General features: G+C 39.5%; 1 protein-coding gene across 2 annotated transcripts in view; it reads left to right on the top strand.

Annotated features, from left to right (window-relative positions):
• Parg (poly(ADP-ribose) glycohydrolase) overlaps positions 1-20,639 on the top strand; it is a 99,616-nt gene extending 78,977 nt beyond the window's left edge. For both annotated transcript variants that reach the window (XM_029541599.1, XM_021203333.2), the window contains exons 16-18: positions 6,844-6,949; positions 18,560-18,688; positions 19,568-20,639. In XM_029541599.1, the coding sequence (XP_029397459.1) occupies positions 6,844-6,949; positions 18,560-18,688; positions 19,568-19,722 (390 nt within the window). In that variant the 3' untranslated portion in view covers positions 19,723-20,639. The remainder of the gene's footprint in view (positions 1-6,843; positions 6,950-18,559; positions 18,689-19,567) is intronic.
• Positions 20,640-20,971: the final 332 nt, after the last annotated feature.

Below are 20,971 nucleotides of genomic sequence, written 5' to 3' on the forward strand. Positions count from 1 at the left end.
GTCTCCCAACATAATTATCAAATTCCCATGAGACCAAATAAACAAAACAAAACAAAAACAAAATAACGACAAAAAAACCCTGCAGATTTAATACAGCTGATCCTTATGTAAACTGATATTGAGACAGCGCTTGACTCAGAGCCTGTCATGTGGGAAGCCAATTGATAAATGTGCGTTCCTTTTAAGACAGGGTTTATATAGCTCAGACTAGCCTTGAACTCATAATTCTTCTGCCTTTGCTTTCTGAGTGCTGGGATAACAGACTTGTGCCACAATACTTGAGTTAGATACATGTTCTTTCATTCACTGCTACATTCACAAAATGTGTTATTTCAGAAAAGAATTGTTTTATAACTCTTGCTGAAAAAGAAAAAAAGCAGCGAGTGATTTTGTTAAATGTCATTTTCACATCTTAATATTTTAAAATTTTCCACTTGTTTTCATTGTGTGGTAGGACACATCTGCCACAGTGCATTTATGGAGGTCATAGGACACCTTGCAAGAGTCAGTTTTTTCCTCTCAATACAGAGTCCAGGAATTGAGCGCAAATTCTCAGGCTGGATAACAAACACCTTTATGAACTAAGTCACCTCACCAACCCAGCATCTTATTCTTAAAAACTAATGCAAAGCAAATTAAAATTTGAAAGAAAGAAAGAAAGAAAGAAAGAAAGAAAGAAAGAAAGAAAGAAAGAAAGAAAGAAAGAAAGAAAGAAAGAAAGAAGAGAAAAGGAAGGAAGGAAGGAAGGAAGGAAGGAAGGAAGGAAGGAAGGAAGGAAGGAAGGAAGGAAAAAAAAGATAGAATTAATACAGGAACTGCAGAAACAACTCTGCAGTCCAAGTGATTACAAGCATGAGGCCTGGGTTCAGATCCTCAGTACCTGTGTAACACTATATAAAAACTGACACTTGCCCATAGCCCTCACATTAGGGAGGCAGAGACAGATGGGCCCCTGGTGCTTACGGGTTAGCCATTCTATGGTCAGTGAGACACCCAGTCTCAAAATATAATACGGAGCAATAGACCAATTCACCTAGTCTTAGACCTACACACACACACACACACACACACACACACACACACACACACACATACACTTTAAAAGAAAACTAGGGGCTGGTGAGATGGCTCAGTGGGTAAGGGCACCCGACTGCTCTTCCAAAGATCCCGAGTTCAAATCCCAGCAACCACATGGTGGCTCACAACCATCCGTAACAAGATCTGACGCCCTCTTCCGGAGTATCTGAGGACAGCTACAGTGTACTTACATATAATAAATAAATAAATCTTTAAAAAAAAAAAAGAAAGAAAGAAAGAAAGAAAGAAAACTAATCAGAAACTAATTCTTTCCTTATTTATACTTACGTATTAAACAGATTTATGAATTTTGAGACAAGCATCAAGAGTCACATAAATGGACGTACAAGTTAGAAGAAATAATGTATTATTTTTCAGTATGTTTTATAAAACATGTTAGATTCTATTAGTGATAATGTGCATAATTTTTAATGTTCTATATCGAAGGTAGGTGGAAGAGGGATAGAGTTTTCTAAATGAAACAGTAAAGCCTAAGACTATAACACAGTGTGCATCTTAGCTTCAGCATCCTTTTTGCCATTAGGCATTGCTGAGGACAGGACAACGGAAATAGAAATCCTCTAGAAGAGGTCACCCTATGGAGGCTCCACCTATCCTGTTAGACCTTCATCAGGACCCAAAGTAGAGCTGTTCTCTAAAAAGCTCTCTTGAACCAGTGGGTACTGGGAAGCTATTTCTAATTCTGGACAGATCAGCTGGGTGACATTTTAGACACTGGTGTTGGAAAGATTTGTGACTCTAGCTTGTAAAAGCGGCAGGTATCTCTGCAAAGGAAGAATGAGATGCTGGTGAAATGCCCTATTTGTCTTCTTGGACTTGGGTAGGTGATGTTATACTGTGAATACATTTCCTGGAGCCATCTGGGATGGAAGCTGAACAAAGTTGATTGCAGTTGTTTACTGTTTTATTTAGTTTTGTTGGGATCCAGATTTGGAATAGGGTTATTACTAAATCAAAGTTTAATAGCAAAACCAATTAGTACTTTCTACTAGTATTTTTTAGAAATTCAATATCTGATCATTTATAATCTTTTTTCTTTTTTTGGTTTTTCGAGACAGGGTTTCTCTGTGTAGCCCTGGCTGTCCTGGAACTCACTCTGTAGACCAGGCTGGTCTCAAACTCAGAAATCCACCTGCCTCTGCCTCCCAAGTGCTGGGATTAAAGGCATGCGCCACCACGCCCGGCTATGATTATTTATAACCAAAACATGTGACACATTCTTTTTCTGGAGTATTAGTATGTATCATTTCTAAGACGGTTTCCTTTAACTTTGATGTATAGTACTAGAAAAACATATCTGATCCTTTTTTTTTAAAGTTTTGCAAGTAAGAAGACTGAACTCAAGTATCTTCTTTCATTTTATGTTCATTTAAAAATACCAGAAATCAGACTATTGAGATTGCACAAGGTAAAGACACTTGCCACCAATCCCAGTGGCTTAATTTGGGTCCCTAGATCCACATGGTAGAACAAGAGAACTGACTTTCTCCAGTTGCCCTCTGACCTCCATAGGTGTAACTTGATGCTCACTGACATGTATGCATAGACAAATAAATAGGAAGCAGGATGAACTGGTGCTAAGATATTGTTATTTCAAGACAAAAAAGCCATCCTAAGTCTCCCTTGCAAGTGGTTCTTTTTGTTGGTCTTTCCTCATAAAATGTAGTCATGTCAGTGTACCTAAAAGTAACCTATCATCTCGTATTTTATTATCTATTTCATCAGGCTCTATTGGCATCTCTTGTGTTTTCTTATTTTCATGATAAAGTATTTATAATTGTTTGGATTGATAAGACTTCACTTACCATCTGTTCTGGTTGTACATAGTTTACTGACTCCACAGTTTTCTCTTTGATGCATAAAACATAAACTAGTGTCTTTATACAACTGACTATTTAGGAGTTTACAAAATATATTATGACTGAGCATGGGATAATTTTAAGGCTCTTTAGTAATAAAACTTTATTCTCTTTTCCAAAAGAATGTGTCTTTTTAAGAAATCACAAAATACCAAAAATCTCTGTATCAACTGTGTATTAGTTTAGATTAAACAAGTATGATAGGTTGAATTCGTATGAATAACCATTTCTCCAGGAACAATAATTATTAATCTAGAGGAAAGTATATGTTTACATGATAGTGAAACATTGTTGATATTTATCTACTTGAATGTGTTACAAATGACCTTGAAGTCCAAGTACTTATGTATCTATGTGCATGTTTGTGCCAGAATAACTCCATAGCCAGTTTTTTTTTTTTTTCTGGAAATTACCCTGCTTTCTTTCATTTCTTTCTCACTTTCTTTGTTTCTTGTTTACATCTCTGTCTTCACTATTTTCTGGTCAGTCTCTAGTTTTTAATTCTACATGACAATATATTTTCCTTTTGTTAGTTTGTTTTCCACACTCTCCTTTGCACCCTTCAGGATCCAAGGTTACCTTTCTCTTCCCCTCTCTCTTCCTTCCCTCTTTATCAGATTCTGTTCTGGCAGATTTTGTTCCTTGATTCTTCTCCTTATTCTCTTGCGGGTATGAATGCTTTCCTCTTTTTGAGTTATTTATTAGGGTGATAAATTGCTATGTTGTCACATATCTGGAGACAGTCAGTACATGGCCAGAGTTCAAGTTGGTTTTCCTTTTTTATGCCAGTTTCCTCAAACACTCCAGCTTTGGTTGGGAGAAAAGAATTCACCAATATGGCACTCTAGAGAACCCCTAACAACTTTTGGGGTGAGAACTTGACAAAGCTTCTGAGATTGCTTCCTTTTCTTATCTTTTTTTGGTCACTGTATTAGTTGGGGTTCTCTAGAGTCACAGAACTTATGGATATGCTATATATAGTAAAGGAATTTATTGATGACTTACAGTCTGCAGTCCAATTCCCAACAATAGTTCAGTAGTAGCTGTGAATGGAAGTACAAGGGTCTAGCAGTCACTTAGTCCCACACAGCAAGCAGGCAGACGAGCAAGAGCAAGACTCCCTTCCTCCAATGTCCTTATATGGTCTCCAGCAGAAGTTGTGGCCCAGATTAAAGGTGTGTGCCACCACACCTTTAATCCCAGATGACCTTGAACTCGGAGATCTCCCTGTCTTAATCTTCTGGATTCAATCACCACTGTGTCTCAAGATCTCCATACCAAGATCCAGATCAGAAACTTCTATCTCCCAGCCTCCAGATTAGGGTCACTGGTGAGCCTTCCAATTCTGGATTGTAGTTCATTCCAAATATAGTCAAGTTGGCAACCAGGAATAGCCACTACAGTCACCAGTGTAAGTTCTGTCCCCACTGTGAAGGGAGAAGGAACCCCAGCACTTGCCGTGCCTGGGCAGACCCTCTCAGGGGTTCCGACATCTTACTTCAGTTGGCCCTCCAGATCTATTGGACTCTGTATCTATAGATTGAATGAAATGCTCATTGAAAACACGTTTTACTTCATTCTAAACATGTATAGATTGGTTTTCATCTTTTTACTTGCTAATTAATACATTGTAGCAACTGTTTGCAAAGCCAGACATGGTTTAAACTCTTTAGAGTATACAGGAGGGTGATATAGGCCTTATAAGAGTGTCCCGGCTTGTGAAAGTGATTTGAACACCAGTGGATTTTGGTATCCACATTGGTATCTACATTGGTGTCCTGAAATACTCCTCTAAAGGATACTGGGAGACTACTGTACTTCTGAACTTATAAATGCTTTTTACCAGAATGGAAGCATTTTACATTTAATCATTCTAACCAGTCCTTTATTTATACTAGTATATAATTCTAAATCATTTAATTTTTAAAAGTTTTATCTGATAATATTTAATAAAACCACTAACTGCACAGTTTCTATTTCAGAGTTCTTGTTGTAGCCATTTTTTCCAAGATTACTTTTCAAGAACATATGATCCTTATGCTCATGTGTTACTTCTGATAATTTAAGTGTTTTAAACTCGCCATGGAGAACCTGATCATCCCTAAACTGAGCTATTTTTCGCTGATTTCAATGACTTAACTCCCAGTTATTTAGAGACAGTGTTAGAGCTTCTAATGTCTGTCAGTTCAGACATGCCCAGTTCAGCCATCCATCTCTAGTACTTTAAAGAGACAGGTCATAGTGAAAAACAGAAAGAGAGAGGGAGAAAGGAGAGGAAAGAAGAGAGAAGAGATGTGTTCAATGTAGCCATATTGGGAAGAGGAACAAATAGGGTCCTGACATGAAATTTAGCTTTAAATAGAGGGCACTGGGGTATAAGTAAACAGCCCTGGTCCCGCCCATCATTGACTTAATGTCTTGGTTCATCTGTCCTTTAGAGTTGTCCAGTGCGTTGTTAGGATTGTGTGAATTGCTTCTCCTCCTGGGAGACAAGTTCCTCTATTAAGGGCAGCAGGGATTCAGCCTTTCCCAGCATGAAATTCCCAGGGAAGCTGTAAGTCTTCTAGGGTCCATTGTTTCAATATTCTAATGACCAAAAGGAAAACCACAAATGTCTGTCTCTAGAGTGGTGTCTCTCCTTTCAGGATGATTGCAATAGAGAGCAGGAGACTGAAACCATTCTGATAATATAAGGCATAAACAAGCTCAGGAGATTGAGAACCCCTTTTTGTTTAGTCATGTTAGGAAAATGTAATGGGAAACCGAGTGGCAGAGTTATGTTTATTCTGACAGAGGGTTATCTCCCTCATATTCATGTAATGAATGTCAGATTCTTCATCTTTTAAGAACCTGCTAAAAAAACAAAACAAATGGAGCTCACTCACATTGTTGACCAGAAAGGGATTTTCAGAACCTCAGTGCATCTGATTATGCAGGTAATTGTGAGTTCATATATAAGCTCTGCACCCTGGTATTGAATAATGGTTTAGCAACAACTTATAATTAATATCTATCAGGATTTTTAGTCTAGGAGGGGGTAGAAGAAATAGCCTTGTTAATTCATCCAGACAGTGTATAAATTATATTTTTATACCTTCATGGAGACTTCAGAAAACATCTGGGCGGGGGGAGGGGTGCTTCACAGAAGCGTCTTTCTTTGTCCTTGCTTGTTCTGTAGGGATATTTGCCACAGGCCCTTTTAGTTTGGTTCAGTATGCAGACTATATTTTTGTCTTTGATACCTGAGACAACCTTGAAGAGATTTACTTTGCTGTTATGTTAAGCCTCTTTAACTTGTCTGATAGTTTCACAAAGTTCAGAACACTTAAAAGGCAGGAAGACTGACTTGGCTGATAGCAAAGGAATAAAAATCAGAAACTTTGAGACCTTAAACCAGGGTCCTGTGTGTCCAAATGAGCTTATCATTTAGTAACTGGTTAGCCAACAGCCTTAGGCTATATGTACTTGACTGGAGTTGCTAGCAAATTCTTAAATACGCACTGGAATCACTCTGGCTCCTTGAAAGTAGGAAACACTGTTCAGGAGTCTGGAGGCATGTTGAATCTGTGCTTTGTTGATAGCTTTAATACCTACACATTTTCACAGGTTCCTGAATCTGTCTGGTTGCCTCATTTCTGGTCATTTCACCTGATAGAGAAACTAAGAGTTGCCTTGGTTTGAAGGATTCGATCTGCTCAATATCAAAGTAGTTACAGACAGACAGACACTGGACATTTTCACCTCTTACTAGCTCCCACCTCTTACTCCAGTTCTCTCTTTCTCTTCTATTTTGGCTATAAGAAAAATGAGAGTGAGAACAAAACTTGACCGTGGCTGCTAGTGGGTTTGTGTCTGCTCACTCCTGTGCTATGTGTGTCCCCTGCAGGCTTACTGTGGATTCCTCCGTCCTGGAGTTCCTCCTGAGAATCTTTCTGCAGTGGCCACAGGAAACTGGGGCTGTGGTGCCTTTGGGGGTGATGCTAGATTAAAAGGTAAGTCAGTCACTGTAGGGAACGTTAAAAGCTTGCTGACTGGGGGTGAGAAGGTGGAGTACAAGTTAGTCAGTCTTTACAGCCCAGTTTCTAATGTTCTGTGAGAAGAGACTATAGAAATCCAAGGATGTAAGAACAGTTGACACTATCCTCTTTATTGCTGTGTTTGGAGGAATTCTTAGCCTCAGGTACTATTTCCATGCAGAGGTTGCTTATCTCTTTGATAACCAGATCCCACAGTATTTATTTTTGGTTTGAGGGATTCGATCTGCCTAATGTACAAAGGTCAGTGGGAAGGAAAACTATAAAACCAACTCAGATGTTTCAAACCAAAGTACTTTGCTCACAGGAGAGTTGTTTATGGGCAGTGCTATTCACTGAACTCATTCATTCACTCACTAAACAGATGGGCCATCTGCTGTGCTGTGGGCACTGAGAATCGGCAGTAAATAAGATGTGGTCCCGCTCTTGACAGTCACAGCCCGGTATATGAAAGAAAGGCCTAGGCAAATGCAGCACACGGTGTTCAGTGCTGTGATAACCACAGTGCCATGGGAGCATGGCCTGGGGGAGCTGCACGGATGGTGCAGACCAGGAGACATTACGATACCCAAGAATGATGAGACATTACAAAACACTATTGGTAAAGCCACTGGTCCATCACCATTATAGCATGCGCTGGCTTTGAAAGCATTAAATGTAGAAAGCAATACTGTCGTTAGCTAAGGAAGATCACTGCTCCATTTCATCCTGGCTGGTCTGACAGAAACTAAAAGTACCACAGACAGTTCTGGCACTTAACTTCCTGGAATGAGTATGGGTTAGGGGATAGTCCTTAACGTGACTACCTTTACTTTTGACTATAGCCACAGGCTCAGAGGTTCCCCAGACCAACTGCATTTTGCCGCCTCATCTCTTCAAGTTTGAAAATTCACTAGAATAACCCACAGAATTCTTAAGTTCCATTCTTTAAGGAGACCCGATACACTTATGATAAAGCCTGGAAGCTCTGACAGCCTCTCTCACTAGTGTCAGATCACCTCTCCTTGAATGTGTGTATTCAACCAGAAAATTCTGCTTGCCCTTGGTGCTCAGACTGGGGTTTCATTACTAGGCATGCTAACTGAATCATTACCTATATGACTGAACTGGGTCTCCCTAAGAGGCTCGTGTCTTATTTAAGGTCTCTGTTGCTATGATTAGTCACTGTGATCAAAAGCGACTTGGGGAGGAAAAGGCTTATTTCAGCTTATACTTCCACATCACAATCCATTCTTGAAGGAAGTCAGGATGCAAACTCAGGCAGGAACCTGGAGGCAGGAACTGATGCAGAAGCCATGGAAGAATGTTGCTTACTGGCTTGCTCCCATAGTTCACTCAGCCTGATTTCTTATAACATCAGGTGTCCAAAAGTGGTGCTGCCCACCCTGAGCTGGGCCCTCCTACACCAATCAATATTTTTTTTGAAATGCCCCACAGACTTGCCCAGGGGCCCATTTGGTGGAGGTATCTTCTCAAAGAAGGGGTTCCCTCTTCTCTACTCTAGCTCGTGTCAAGTTGCCAAAGAACTAATCAAGACAGTTGGGGTTGTCTGAATCACCTCATTAGTGCCACAAACTAAGACTAAAGCAGTTCTGTCTCAGTGTTCGTTCGCTCCAGGAACATAGTGCTAAGAGCCGGCTGGGAGGTGCCTAGGAACAGTAAGAGCAGTCCCAGCACACTAAAGCAACTGTCCTTGACAGCCACACCAGGCATAGATAAAAGCCAGCTTATTAGGAATAAAACAGGTGAGTCTGTCATTGTGGAATCATCCCCTAATGAAAACTTGTTATTCTTATAAAAGTGACATAGTCACTGTTTTGAACCCAGAAAATACCATCAGATATGTAAACATCACCTAAATTCACTGTCACCATTGAATAGCTTTGTGAAAAAATTCTCTGTAGCCATTTGACATGAATCAACTCACACCATAATTCCATCCCATAGCCCCTTTTTAAAATTTGCACTCTGACAGTTTTCAACACCAAAAAAATAGGTTTATTGACAATTATTTTAATAGTTACATATTATTCTGTTCTATGTGCATAAATATCAGTTCAGAGATTCTCTACTCGGTACAATTGATTCGTTTGCTGTTTTACTTTAAGTTGCATATAATAACCTTCTTAGGATAAATTTCCGCAGGTAAGATTAACTCCTAGAATATGAGTGCTTTATAGTTTCATACCTGATGTAGATTGTCCCCTTGAAGGTCTGTGGGATGAGCCTTGGAAAGGTGAACTATATCAGTCTCCGGTTATCCTGATATTCAGCAGTTTCCATGTTTGTTTATTGTGGTTTGTTTTTGTGAATCACTTTGATGTCTCGTCCCTGTATGTTCCTGAAGCAGTTGTCCTTTCTCTCGTCAGTAATAATTCCTGGTGCATTCAAAACATTAAGTGTCCAGTAGCTTGTTGTTACGGGCATTTTTGTTCAGGTTTGGCTTTTTTTTTCCCATGTATTTCAGCTTTTTGGTTAAATGACACATTGAGTTCATTTTTATGTATCCACATTTTTGATGTTTTTGTGACATCTTTAACCTTTTTTGTCCCCTCATTTTAAAGTCTACTGTATTTCATTCTGGTTCAAAAATAAAAATTGCCTGGTACATATGTTCGGAGTTTGAAAGTCTACAAAAGAAGGAATTTGTGAGGTTTATTTTATGACATTCTTTACTGTCTTGAATTTGTTTGAGGAAACCCGTTTTTCACTCTAGAGCTATTGATCTTGTGACAGATACTTCTTTTTTCTGTTTTCCTTTTAAGTAAAACAAATGACTAGATTCATGCCATCAATCCAAAAATCTGGGCTGCCACAGGCTGTGGCCATGTGTGCTGGGCAGCAGGGATGCTTTCTAAGTGTGCTCATTTGTCCCCCCGCCTCAGCGCAGCAGCCTCGTTCCCTCCATCTCAGGTTTCTCCTGGGTGACTTCTCAGTTATTGAGACTTAGACTCAGGAGTCACTCTAACTCCCTCCCGTGCGCTTGGTTAATGGACAGTAGATTACTAGTCACTATGAAGTATTGGTTGCCTATACCATGAGTTTGTTTAAGGTGGTTTTCTGACTGTGGTGAGGGACAAGCCCAAGGCCTTTTGTATGTTCGGCAAGTTCCATACCACTTTGATACAGAAAAAGATGTATTTATATAATAAAATATTACACATTAAACCATGACAGAAATCTGCTAAAATGGAAAGATGTCTATGGAATATTCCTACTTAGAGGTAAAATGAACTAACATACCATGTGAATCACTTTAAAAATTAAGTTATGCATGTAAAATAATGCACATACAAATCTGAAGATCTTTATCTGTATGTGCAAAAATTAACTACAATTTCCTTTAAGTGGATAATAGACATATTTTCCCTTTTTTGTGGTTGTTGTTAGCGAATATATTGTTTTTGTAACAACAACAAAAACTTACCAAATATTTCATGGAGAGCATAGGCATGTACAGATCCTTAAGCTTGTATTTTCTTAATTAAAAATAGAAGCAAGTATTTCTGAGTTGTGTGTTGGCTAATAGTATACAAGTTTCACAGTTTACAACTCAGTATAGATAGATGACTCTAGTTATACATTAGTATAATCATTTTTTGTTTGTTTAATCAGTTGTGGTTTTGTTTGTTTGTTTGTTTGGGGTGGGGGGTTTTTTGTTTGTTTGGTTGGTTGAGACAGGGTTTTCCCTATATATCCTAGCAGTAGACCTTGAACTCACTATGTAGCCCAGGCAGGTCTTAAACTCATGATCTTGCCTCAGCTTCCCAAGTGCTGGTGTTACACGAATGTGCATCCACAACTGATCTGTTATGAAAAAAAGCATACAGAGAAAATTTTGTCTCTTAATTAATTGACTGATATTTATTACAACTGCTGTCCTATAAAGCAGGGGCTTTGTGTTGGACCCCAATGAGGCTTTATGCCCTCCTGCCTGACTGGACTCTGTCTTTCTGGAAGACACAGGAAAGTACCTTTGAATCTGAGCTCTCTTCCTGGTGTACCTGCCTAATAGTGTTTGTCTAGCCATTCATTATAAAACTTGCTTCAAATCTTGATTTTAATCTTTTCCTAAACAGGTAGGTGATTGGTGGTATATAAAACTCTCATGTTGCTGTGGTCCTAGGCTAGGCTGCGTGATTACGTGCATTTTAGGATGTTTTCAATAGAAGTAGAGTTTATCGAGACATAAGCCATCATAAGTCTAGTTTAGTCAGTATCCTGAGGCGCCCTCCACATTGGAGTTCCTACTTTGTGTTACACCTTTGTAATGTTTTAGGTGATTTATTTGTCCCCACTTGTATGGTGTTCCTGTCTTTCACTAATTCTCTTTCAAAAATAAAACTGTTTTGTCTCCTTGGTATATCTGGACACACTTTATAATTCCGTAGATTATTTGGTATTTTCTCTTTGTTCGAGTGGAAATAACCTTTTGTGTTTGCTTTATAAATCTTCTCTTATGGAATTTTTTATTTTTGGTTAGGAGCTCTCTGTTTTTGTTTTTGATAGGATCTCACTGTATCGCCCTAACTGAACTCACTAGGTACAACAGGCTTGCCCAGAGCTCATAGAGATCTACCTGCCTCTGCTGAGATCAGAGGTGTGTGCCACTAGGAAGAATTCTTTTTGCTTTTTTGGGGTGTGGTTTTTGTTGTTGCTGTTTTTTAACACCCCACTAGAACGGACTATGAGACCGGCTTCTGATAACTACCCCAGACATCCTGAACATACATTGTTATTTAAATTCTATCTAAGCATGAGGGCCACAAAAAGGCCATTGCAAGAATGTAAGTATTTTTACTCAAGGAAGGCTGGGAGAGATATAGAGTGTGTGGTACACCAGTCCTGAGCTCCATGAAATGTTTCTAAGTAAAGATAAGTTCCTTTCTTTCTAGGCTTACTGCATTACAATCAAAAAGTAAAGATGTTATTTCTGCTTTAGGAGTTGATTTTAGCGGGAGTCCTCCGTTTTGCACGGAGCTCAGAGCCGCTATCCAGTCATGGTAGACAGTGATCTTAATTTTCAGGGGTTCCTCTCATCTCCTTACCCTGGCTGTGGACAGATACCATGGGGAATCAATTCTGAGTTCTGAAAGCCTGACTGGGACTTCCAGACAGCACGGGTGACCCCAGAGATCAGTAATTATATGACACCCGAGACCGCATGCAGCCCTGGGGTCAGCAGAATTCTAGTAAGTGGGGTGGGTGGAGGACGGGAGTAAATATAATCCTATGGGCTGGAGACATCACTCAGTGGTTAAGAGCACAGACTGCTCTTTCAGAGGTCCTGAGTTCAATTCTCAGCAACCACATGGTGGCTCACAACCATCTGTAATGGGATCTCTTCTGGTATGTCTGAAGACAGCTGGTGTGTCTGAAGACAGCGACTGTGTACACATAGAACAAATAATTCTTTTTTTTTTTTTTAGTTGATTTTAGCTTCTTTGTGTGAATTAATTATTGCAGATACATTGGCACTTGAAAAGGTATCTCTGAACAGTATAGAACTTGCTTCCCGCCCAACAGATTCTTTCAATGAAACACTCATCCTTCATATTTTTTTCTGCTCCCTTTATGAAAATCCTTTTTAAGGTTTTCATGTCAGTATCTACTTGTTTATTTTTTACTATCTCCATAAGGTATTTACTTGGCTTATGAGATTAAGAGATTATGCCACTGCTAGCTTAGTATACTAAAGGGTATCTTGGCACTGTAGTCTGCTCAGTTTCTTTTCCATCCCTGAGCCTTGTCTAGTAAGGAAGTCATAGATAAGATGTGTGCCAGCATTCCCACGCAGCTGCTGATTGCTGATTACTCTGAGACACTGCACACCCTTTTCTAACTGTGACTAGCTCCCCGACACCTCTCAGTCCCCACTAGAATGTTACCTACAGCAGAGGATCCCATGTCCTGCACATCGAGTAGGTGAGGTTCTCTTCGGGCATGGGTGTGCAGACAAGTGGTAGGCTGAAGAGGAAAAGTCTAATGCGAGTTATCCCTTCTGCCGGAAGGGAAGGAGGATCTTCCCATTTGAGTGTGGGCCTTTCTTTTCACCTAGAAGGGGTTATTAATGTGTCTGGGGAAAGGCCTCGTGGAATTGACCTTATAAATGATTAAATCCTGAGATCAGTTCCTCCATCTCTGCAACATATGTATTGATTCCCTCCTGTGGTAGCCACATCTGCTTGTTTTCATCATTGTACCTGTATGGCAGGAACCAGAACTACATGGTTACAGGCTTAACAAGCATTGCAGCTGGGTGGCCCGAGATTAAAAGAAGGACTCTGTGGGATTTTTTTTTAATCCCATAGAAATACTCCTAATTAGACCAACTTGGATACCATTACATCCATGAGACCAAATGAACATACCCAATAAACATTAGGTTTATTAACTTTCATTAACTGGGATTTCCAATGGATCCCTTGACATATTATGTGAAACACTGGTGAAATTCAGAAACTTGGTATATGTTTATTTTCCACTTGGCCATCCTTATGTCCATTTATATCAAACCTAAATAATGCCTCTACTAATTTCTTTGCTATTTTAGAATCAAAATGGCTAAACTCAAGCCAGGCATGGAGGGACATACATGTCTTTGGTCCCAGTACTCTGACACGTATGACATGAATCAGCAAACCTAGGCTACATGGGAGAACATGTCTCAAAAAAATGCTAAACACCAGAAAAATTATTAATTAAGAATGGTAACGAGGTAGTGCCAGTGAGTCATTTTCTGCCATGCTATAGGTTAACTTGACCTGGTAACCCTTTAACTGAGGGTTGTGGAAATTATCGTTGTAAACATTGGGAAAGGGTGAATCCTTAAGTAGATAGGTTGTGGGCCAGATTACCTCATGTACCAGATAACCTCGGTACTTTGCTTCCTCTGCAGGAATAGACCATATTTCCCTTTCTCTCTCAGCTTCCCATGAGTAAGAACATACGGAACAATTCTGCATTGTTCTTTTTGTATTCCAGTGTTTTGTATGATGGTGTAAGGTCAAGGATATGTGGGGTGTTTGTCATCAGTACCTACAAGATGCTGCTGTATTTCTGGATCTGGGAAATGGCTTGCATGCTTTGTTTCATAGCCTCCACATTGGTGGTGATCAGTCAAGTGTCAGAATCGTCGCATTTTCTATTCTTACTTGCATAGCTACTCTTTGTTTGTAACTTTCTTTGTGAGACTGGGAAGCCAAGATATGTAGACAGATTCACAGAGGAGCACAGCAGGTAAGTGTCAGAACTGACAAAGTTGACCCTGACTTCCACCAAAACACCAAATGCTAGTTGTCATTGTTTCCTGTTGTGAGCTAAGAGCCTACTGTGTTCTCTCTTGTAGGAGATGTACATTAATGCGTCATCCCGCTTGGCAGTGAGTTAGTAGCTACTTGTTGTATAAGCACACAGCAACTTTTTAGGAAGAGCTTTTGTTTGTATAGGTGACATACTGAGGCATGGAGAGTGGGTAATCGGCCTGACATCACAAGCTTTTAATCTGCACTGGATCTGGATCTAAATATGAAAGCTGACATTTGGGATGGTTAATCTAGATAGTCTACTTGGGGGATTTAGGTTTACTATAAGAACAAACTTCTGGACATATCTGTGATTGGGTTTCCAGTTTAGATTAATTAAGATGGGACGACTCACCCTAAATGTGAGGAATGCTGTCCAGTGGGCTTCTTACTGTGCTAAAAGAAAGCAGCTGGGCACCAGCATTCACTCTGCTTCCTGCCTGAGGATCCACAGGGATCAGCAGCGCAAGCTTTAGCTGCCACACCTTCCCTACCCTCCCTGCCTACTCTCAAGTGTGAGCCAAAGAGACCTTTCTTTCCCTAAGTTGTTTTAGTTAGTAGTGAGGATAGTAATACAACAGTGCAGGGGGAGTGGTAGGCTTGAGGAAAGACTACTTAAAACAAATGAATAGACTATAAAGGTGGAATTAGTAGGAAGAGGAGGGGCAAGTCAAGACTAAGAGCAGTAGCCAGGGGACGGGAATGCTCTAATGTAAGAATTGGCCTAAACACCATGTGTGTACTTTTGGAGTTCATAAGCAGAGCTGGAGACTGTCAGCACAAGCAAGGGCATGTGAGACCTCAGAAGTCTGCTCACTGGGAAGGCATGGGCAGTGCTTTTACGTCTCTTCTATTTGAGTCTTGCCAGAATACACTCAGATACGCAGATCAGCTGTTTAAGGAAGACTTGTGTCTGGCTTATGATAAAGTTTGCTTGGCTTCGTGCAAAATTATTTTTACATTGCAGCTTGAAAGCAATGGAATGGGTAAAGAGCATGGGGCTTTGAGTCAGAATACAGGGTTCAAATCTTAGCTCTACTGCATTCTTACTAATTGGCCTTGGATAATTACTTAGCCCTTCTTAAAATGGCAGTCATGCTAGTTATCTTGTTCTGGTTCTGTAAAAATTAAATGAGCTTAACCTTAGAGTTCAAGCCCTGTGATAGCAGATACTGCTAATATTACATGTGGATGGCATCCGACACCACCTGTGATATAAGATTTCATTATCTGATACCCCTTTTGGTGAGACAGAGTCTCTGTATATAGCACTAGCTGTCCAGGAACTCAGTATGTAGACCAAGCTGGCCTTGAACCTACAGAGATACATCTGGCTCTCCCTCTGTAGTACTAGGATTAACAGCACGTGCCACCACACCCAGTCCTGTTTTAGCCATACTTGCTTGGTTCATTTTCTATAACAGGACACAGTAAATTGCGTTTTCAGGTCATTCATATTTTTTCCGCCATCGTGTAACATGGTTGCCAAAAAGAAAATTAAAACCAGGCTCCCCACAGGCTAATTTAAGTGATTAGTCTGGCACCTGTGTATGCTTGGACTAGAATTGTATGCTTTTATTTCAGACTTGGCATCTGTCCACATAGCCCATTAAATTTACTCTCATCTAACTTTTGATGCAAGAGAGTTCATTTAAAACATGAGGCTTAATTCTATAGTTTTACCAAGACCTTGGAGATGTCACAGGCAGTAGGTACTGTAGGTAGTGTCATTTAAAATATTGGAAAGATAGCTTAACAGTCAGGAGCACTGGCTGCTCTTCCAAGGGACCTGGGTTCAATTCCCAATACCCACATGACAGTTCACAGCTGTCTATAACTCCAGTTCCAGGGAATCCAACATCCTCACACAGATAAACATGCAGACAAAACACTAAGGCACAGAAAAAAATGAAGAAAAAAAAATACTTTGTCAATGACTTGATATATTTAAGGTCAAGATTAATTTATTTTCCTGGAAATTTCATTTGTATAGTTACAGTCTTAACACCTGATACAGGCAGAAAAATGATAACAGCAATTATGGAATCCTAACTGAGAGTTTCTAAGGGTCATCTGGTTCAGTTCTGTTGTGTAACTGAGAAAAATGAAACCAGGAGCTAAAGCAAGTGGCTAAATCCAGCTAGCAGAGGGTGGAGACCGGCTCGGCTTCCCTGTCTCTGTTCCCTTTCTAGTCAGCATATGCCCCTGCCGTAGGATGCTAGAGCAGACGGGTGTGGGTCAAAGCCGAGTGACGGCTGCTTTCCTAGGATTCCAAGCCAACTTTTCGTTCTCTCTAAAAGGTAAAACATGATACGTTTTGGTAAAGAACAATTCATTTGGAAGATGACAATACATTATTTTCCATTTTTATATGCACTTTAAGGTTAATTAGGAACCTTTTAAAACTGGGTGTTCTGAAGTTTTAATGTATGCATAAGTTGGTTGAGCAATTTTAATTAAAACTTACCTTTGCTATGAAATTAATTCCTTTCAACATACTATGATTAATGAGACCTAGTCATGGTATCTCCCAAGTTGTAGATAGTCAGTAAATATGGTCTAAACAGCAGGACACGACTTGCATTGTCAAAATAATCATAGGTAGGCATGATAGTATACTCTATTAATCTTAGCACTCAAGTAAGTCACTGAGTCAGGATGGTGAGTTAAAGGCCAGCTTGAACTTACAAGGACCTTATTTTTTAAAAAAAAAAAAAAAAAAATATATATATATATATATATATATATATATAAATAGCACATATCCCTCTGTATATGAATATATATGTATTTATGCAAATGCATTTATTATTTTAATTGTGTATGTGTGCATAGAGTACATGTGGGCAGAGAACAATTTATGGGAATCTAGTTTTTTTGCTGCTACCATGTGGGTCTGGGGTTTGAATTCAGTTCGTCAAACTTGGCAGCAAGCTCGTTTAGCTACAGGGCCATTTGAGCATAAGTTAACATACATTGTTTCCTTCTTTCTTAAATACAGCAGTGTGTGTTCCTAAGAAAAATATTTAATTATAGCTATAATTATTAAATTCATACAGGTATATGGTTATGTTTATCTGTCCTTTCCTCTGTGTCCTCATTATGCCAGATGGCCAGATAGATAATAAATCTAGCCTTTTCTCTCCGGGTAGAGTCCAGGACTGGATGTAGTTATGTGTCTTACCTTATTGGAGTCTGGAGTATTTCCAGAAGTGTTTTATGACACTCACATGCTTGAAGTCTACAGCATTTTATGAGTCTGGAATTGAGTTGTGCCTTCTCAGACGACTGTAGCAGTGGAACTGTGTGGGGGCATTGAGGGCACTGGACACACCGACATCTCTACTGTATAGTTACTGTGGTCTCTCCCCCTTTGTTAGCCTTTAATGGCTCTATGAGAAGACACTGCAAAACAGAACTTCCCCAGCAGTGGCATCTGTTAACGTTTGCAGTTGTAGCTTCTGCCCTACTCAGTGATGTTAAAGTTGTTTGGATGTGTAAAATCCTAACTATAGGAAGATCCTTCATCATGTTTTAACTGCATTCCCGCCTTCTGTTTACAAAGTAAAACATACCTAGCATGAGGGCATTAGTTGTTGCCAAGTATTATTCATATTCAAATAAATATTTATTTGAGATAAGAATTGAAAGAAACTTAACATACTTAACATACTTCAGCCTCAGGTTTGTATCTTTGATTGGAGATGAGTAGAGTTCTCCATTGTTTTTCTGTTGGAACATTCCAGGGGGTTACCCATCTAGCATCCTCAGTAACAATGACTCCTGTGGCAGGGACAGATATCTGTGAGTGCTGGAGGGACACAGGTATGCTTAACTGCTTATATGGGGAATGCTTGTCGAAGTCAGTGACAACATCAGAACTTCCCACATAAGTCTGCACACAGAAGACCAACGAGTGTGTGATGAGACAAAATTAGTAAATCAAGCAAACAGAAAAATAATTCAAAATTAATAAAAGTAATTATATATACTACCTTGATGCATTGATTGCTACTTCAAGTGAACTTTCCTTTCTTTGTGGCCCAGAGAAGTAACTGTGAGGCTGTACAGTTGAATTTATTCCTCAAACCATACCTGATGAGCCACAAACTGAAGAATTAGTGTCATCATCTACTCACCGTATCTACTAACATATGCACTGGGTTTGTAAATCCTTGATCTAGGATAAAGCTGTGGCATACCAGCCTCTGTAGCTGGATGAAGAGGAAATGCATGATATAACTGCCTGTTCTCTTTGTTGCAGCCTTAATACAGATACTGGCAGCTGCTGCAGCTGAACGTGACGTGGTTTATTTCACCTTTGGGGACTCAGAATTGATGAGAGACATTTATAGCATGCACACTTTCCTTACCGAGAGGAAACTGGATGTTGGTGAGTAGGAGATAGTTTGATACTGTCGATCTAGATGGATATGTACCAGCCAGGAGGAGCACTTGCTAAGTCTGGATGGATCGTAGTAAGAAAGGTTTATCAGGGGCAAGTGGAATAACAGCGCGCTTAAGCAGGAAGGTTCTGCAGAGGTTTGTTTTTGTTTTCTGGCAGAATTTCAGTTATGATATTGATATAAGTCTGCTATCTTAGAGTGGGGTCTCTGGCCTCTGGTCTCCCAACCAGTCAGAAAATCATCAGTTCCAGGTCAGCCTGGGATAATAGCCCTGTCTCACATAGATAGGTAGGTAGGTAGGTAGGTAGATAGATAGATAGATAGATAGATAGATAGATAGATAGATAGATAGATAGATAGATAGATAAGCCAGCAAGCAAACAAAACAAACCAACAGAGTGGGAAGCTAGAATTTATGTTTACTTTTACTTTTATTGATACAGAAATCTAAAGGGGAGTGAGGGTATACAGAATGTATATTTAAGCTATACCTGAGAGGAAGATAAATTCAAACCTGACAGTCCTCAGTCTATCAAATTTATGAGAATGTACTATGTTAATCAAGTGTGTTGCTCCTGTGGATGCTGGGTGTAAAGCTGAGGTTCCAGTGAACTCAATAGACAAGACATGGACAGTGGATCGTGAACAGCCCACTGTAATAATAGCCTATGTTACTTTAAAATGTTTTCAAATGTTAAAGTTTATGTCAGGAAAGCCTTCTAGGCATTAGAAATTCATGCTATATTTTCAGAAGTCAAATCTGAACTTAATACTATTTAAGATAATTTAAAATAGCAAGTTTTTATTTTAAGCTTTTCTATGAATATAACTTAATGTGCACATTTTTCTGGCCTTTTACTCTCTAGGAAAAGTGTACAAGTTATTGCTTAGATACTACAATGAAGAATGCAGAAACTGTCCCACCCCTGGACCAGACACCAAGCTCTATCCATTCATATACCATGCTGTTGAGTCAAGTGCAGAGACCACTGACCAGCCGGGACAGAAGACAGGCCCCTGAGGAACGAGTGACTAGGACTTCCTCTCGGAGAGACATCCTATTTGAAATGTGGGGTGTGACGTCTGAACTGACTTAATCTCATCTAAGTGTGTATATAATCACATTTGTAATCAAGGATGCAGTCTCTTCTACATATGCAATTGTTGCTTGTTCATCCTGGTGGACATGCCTTTAGACATGGCTTCTTCCGGTTTTCTTCTCCTTCAGTCTTTATTCTTTGATTTTTGTTTGTTTGTCTTTGTTTTGTTTTGTTTTGTTTTGTTTTTGGCCAACCTGATTTCTTGGGAAAACTCAAGAAAGGTTGCACTCAGCTTCTAGATCTTTCTCTTCCTGTCTGTGTATTGTCCAGATGCTTTGGTGGCGAGCAGACACCATCACACTTGGAGGAAGTTAAAAATCCAGAAATCTGAGTTTTCTACGGATTTACCTGTGAGCTTCTCGCTCCCAGCCCTTGCTAGGCTTGCATTGTCTACATTTTGAATTTTGGAAGTTGAAGTTTTTCTTATGTTACTTAATGCTAGTATCTTTTAGGCTAAAACTATTTTCTATTTAAGACAGACTAATTTCCAGTCTCTCTTTTGAAACATCATCCCTATAAGCAACGGTTTTTTTCGTCCTTTTTCCCAACGCTATTTTAGAAGCTGGCCAAGAGGAAAGAGAATGTGAGAATGTAGAATAAAAGGATTTTCCTTGGATGGTATAAAGAAGCCAGGCTCAAGAGCGTTAGGGTTTTTGTTTTTCTCAAGACTTGTTTTTCCTTTGCAATTAGGATCAGTGCTTGTTCTGTGGTGCTTAAGGCGTATTCATGTAACCAAAGGTCTTTGCTGGAAACTTCATACTGATTTGTACATATGGAAGTTTCTCTGGCAGTAAATATTAGAGTTAATAAATTTCATTAATAAATCATTTGTCAGAAACTCCCATATCACTTATATTTTATTCATACATATAAGCATGTGTTATTTAGTTGTGTCTTCGGGAGTACATAAAATCCACCAGCTGAGAATGGGGGACAATGCGGTCTGGGCTTTTGAAGAGCCCTGTTTCAAATCTTTTACTCACAATTGTATTTTTAAAACCACCAACAAGTTAACCTATAATCGACGTCTGTGAGGTTAATCTGGAAACCAAAGCCAGTCTTACATTAACTGATTAGAATGGAATCATGACATTTTTCAGACTTCCAAAGTTCTGGTTCCAAGTCTAGCTGTCAGCAAAAGCCAATAAGTCAAGCCCTGGTACCACGAAG

Source organism: Mus pahari, chromosome 8, assembly GCF_900095145.1.
Source record: "Mus pahari chromosome 8, PAHARI_EIJ_v1.1, whole genome shotgun sequence".
NCBI lineage: Eukaryota > Metazoa > Chordata > Mammalia > Rodentia > Muridae > Mus > Mus pahari.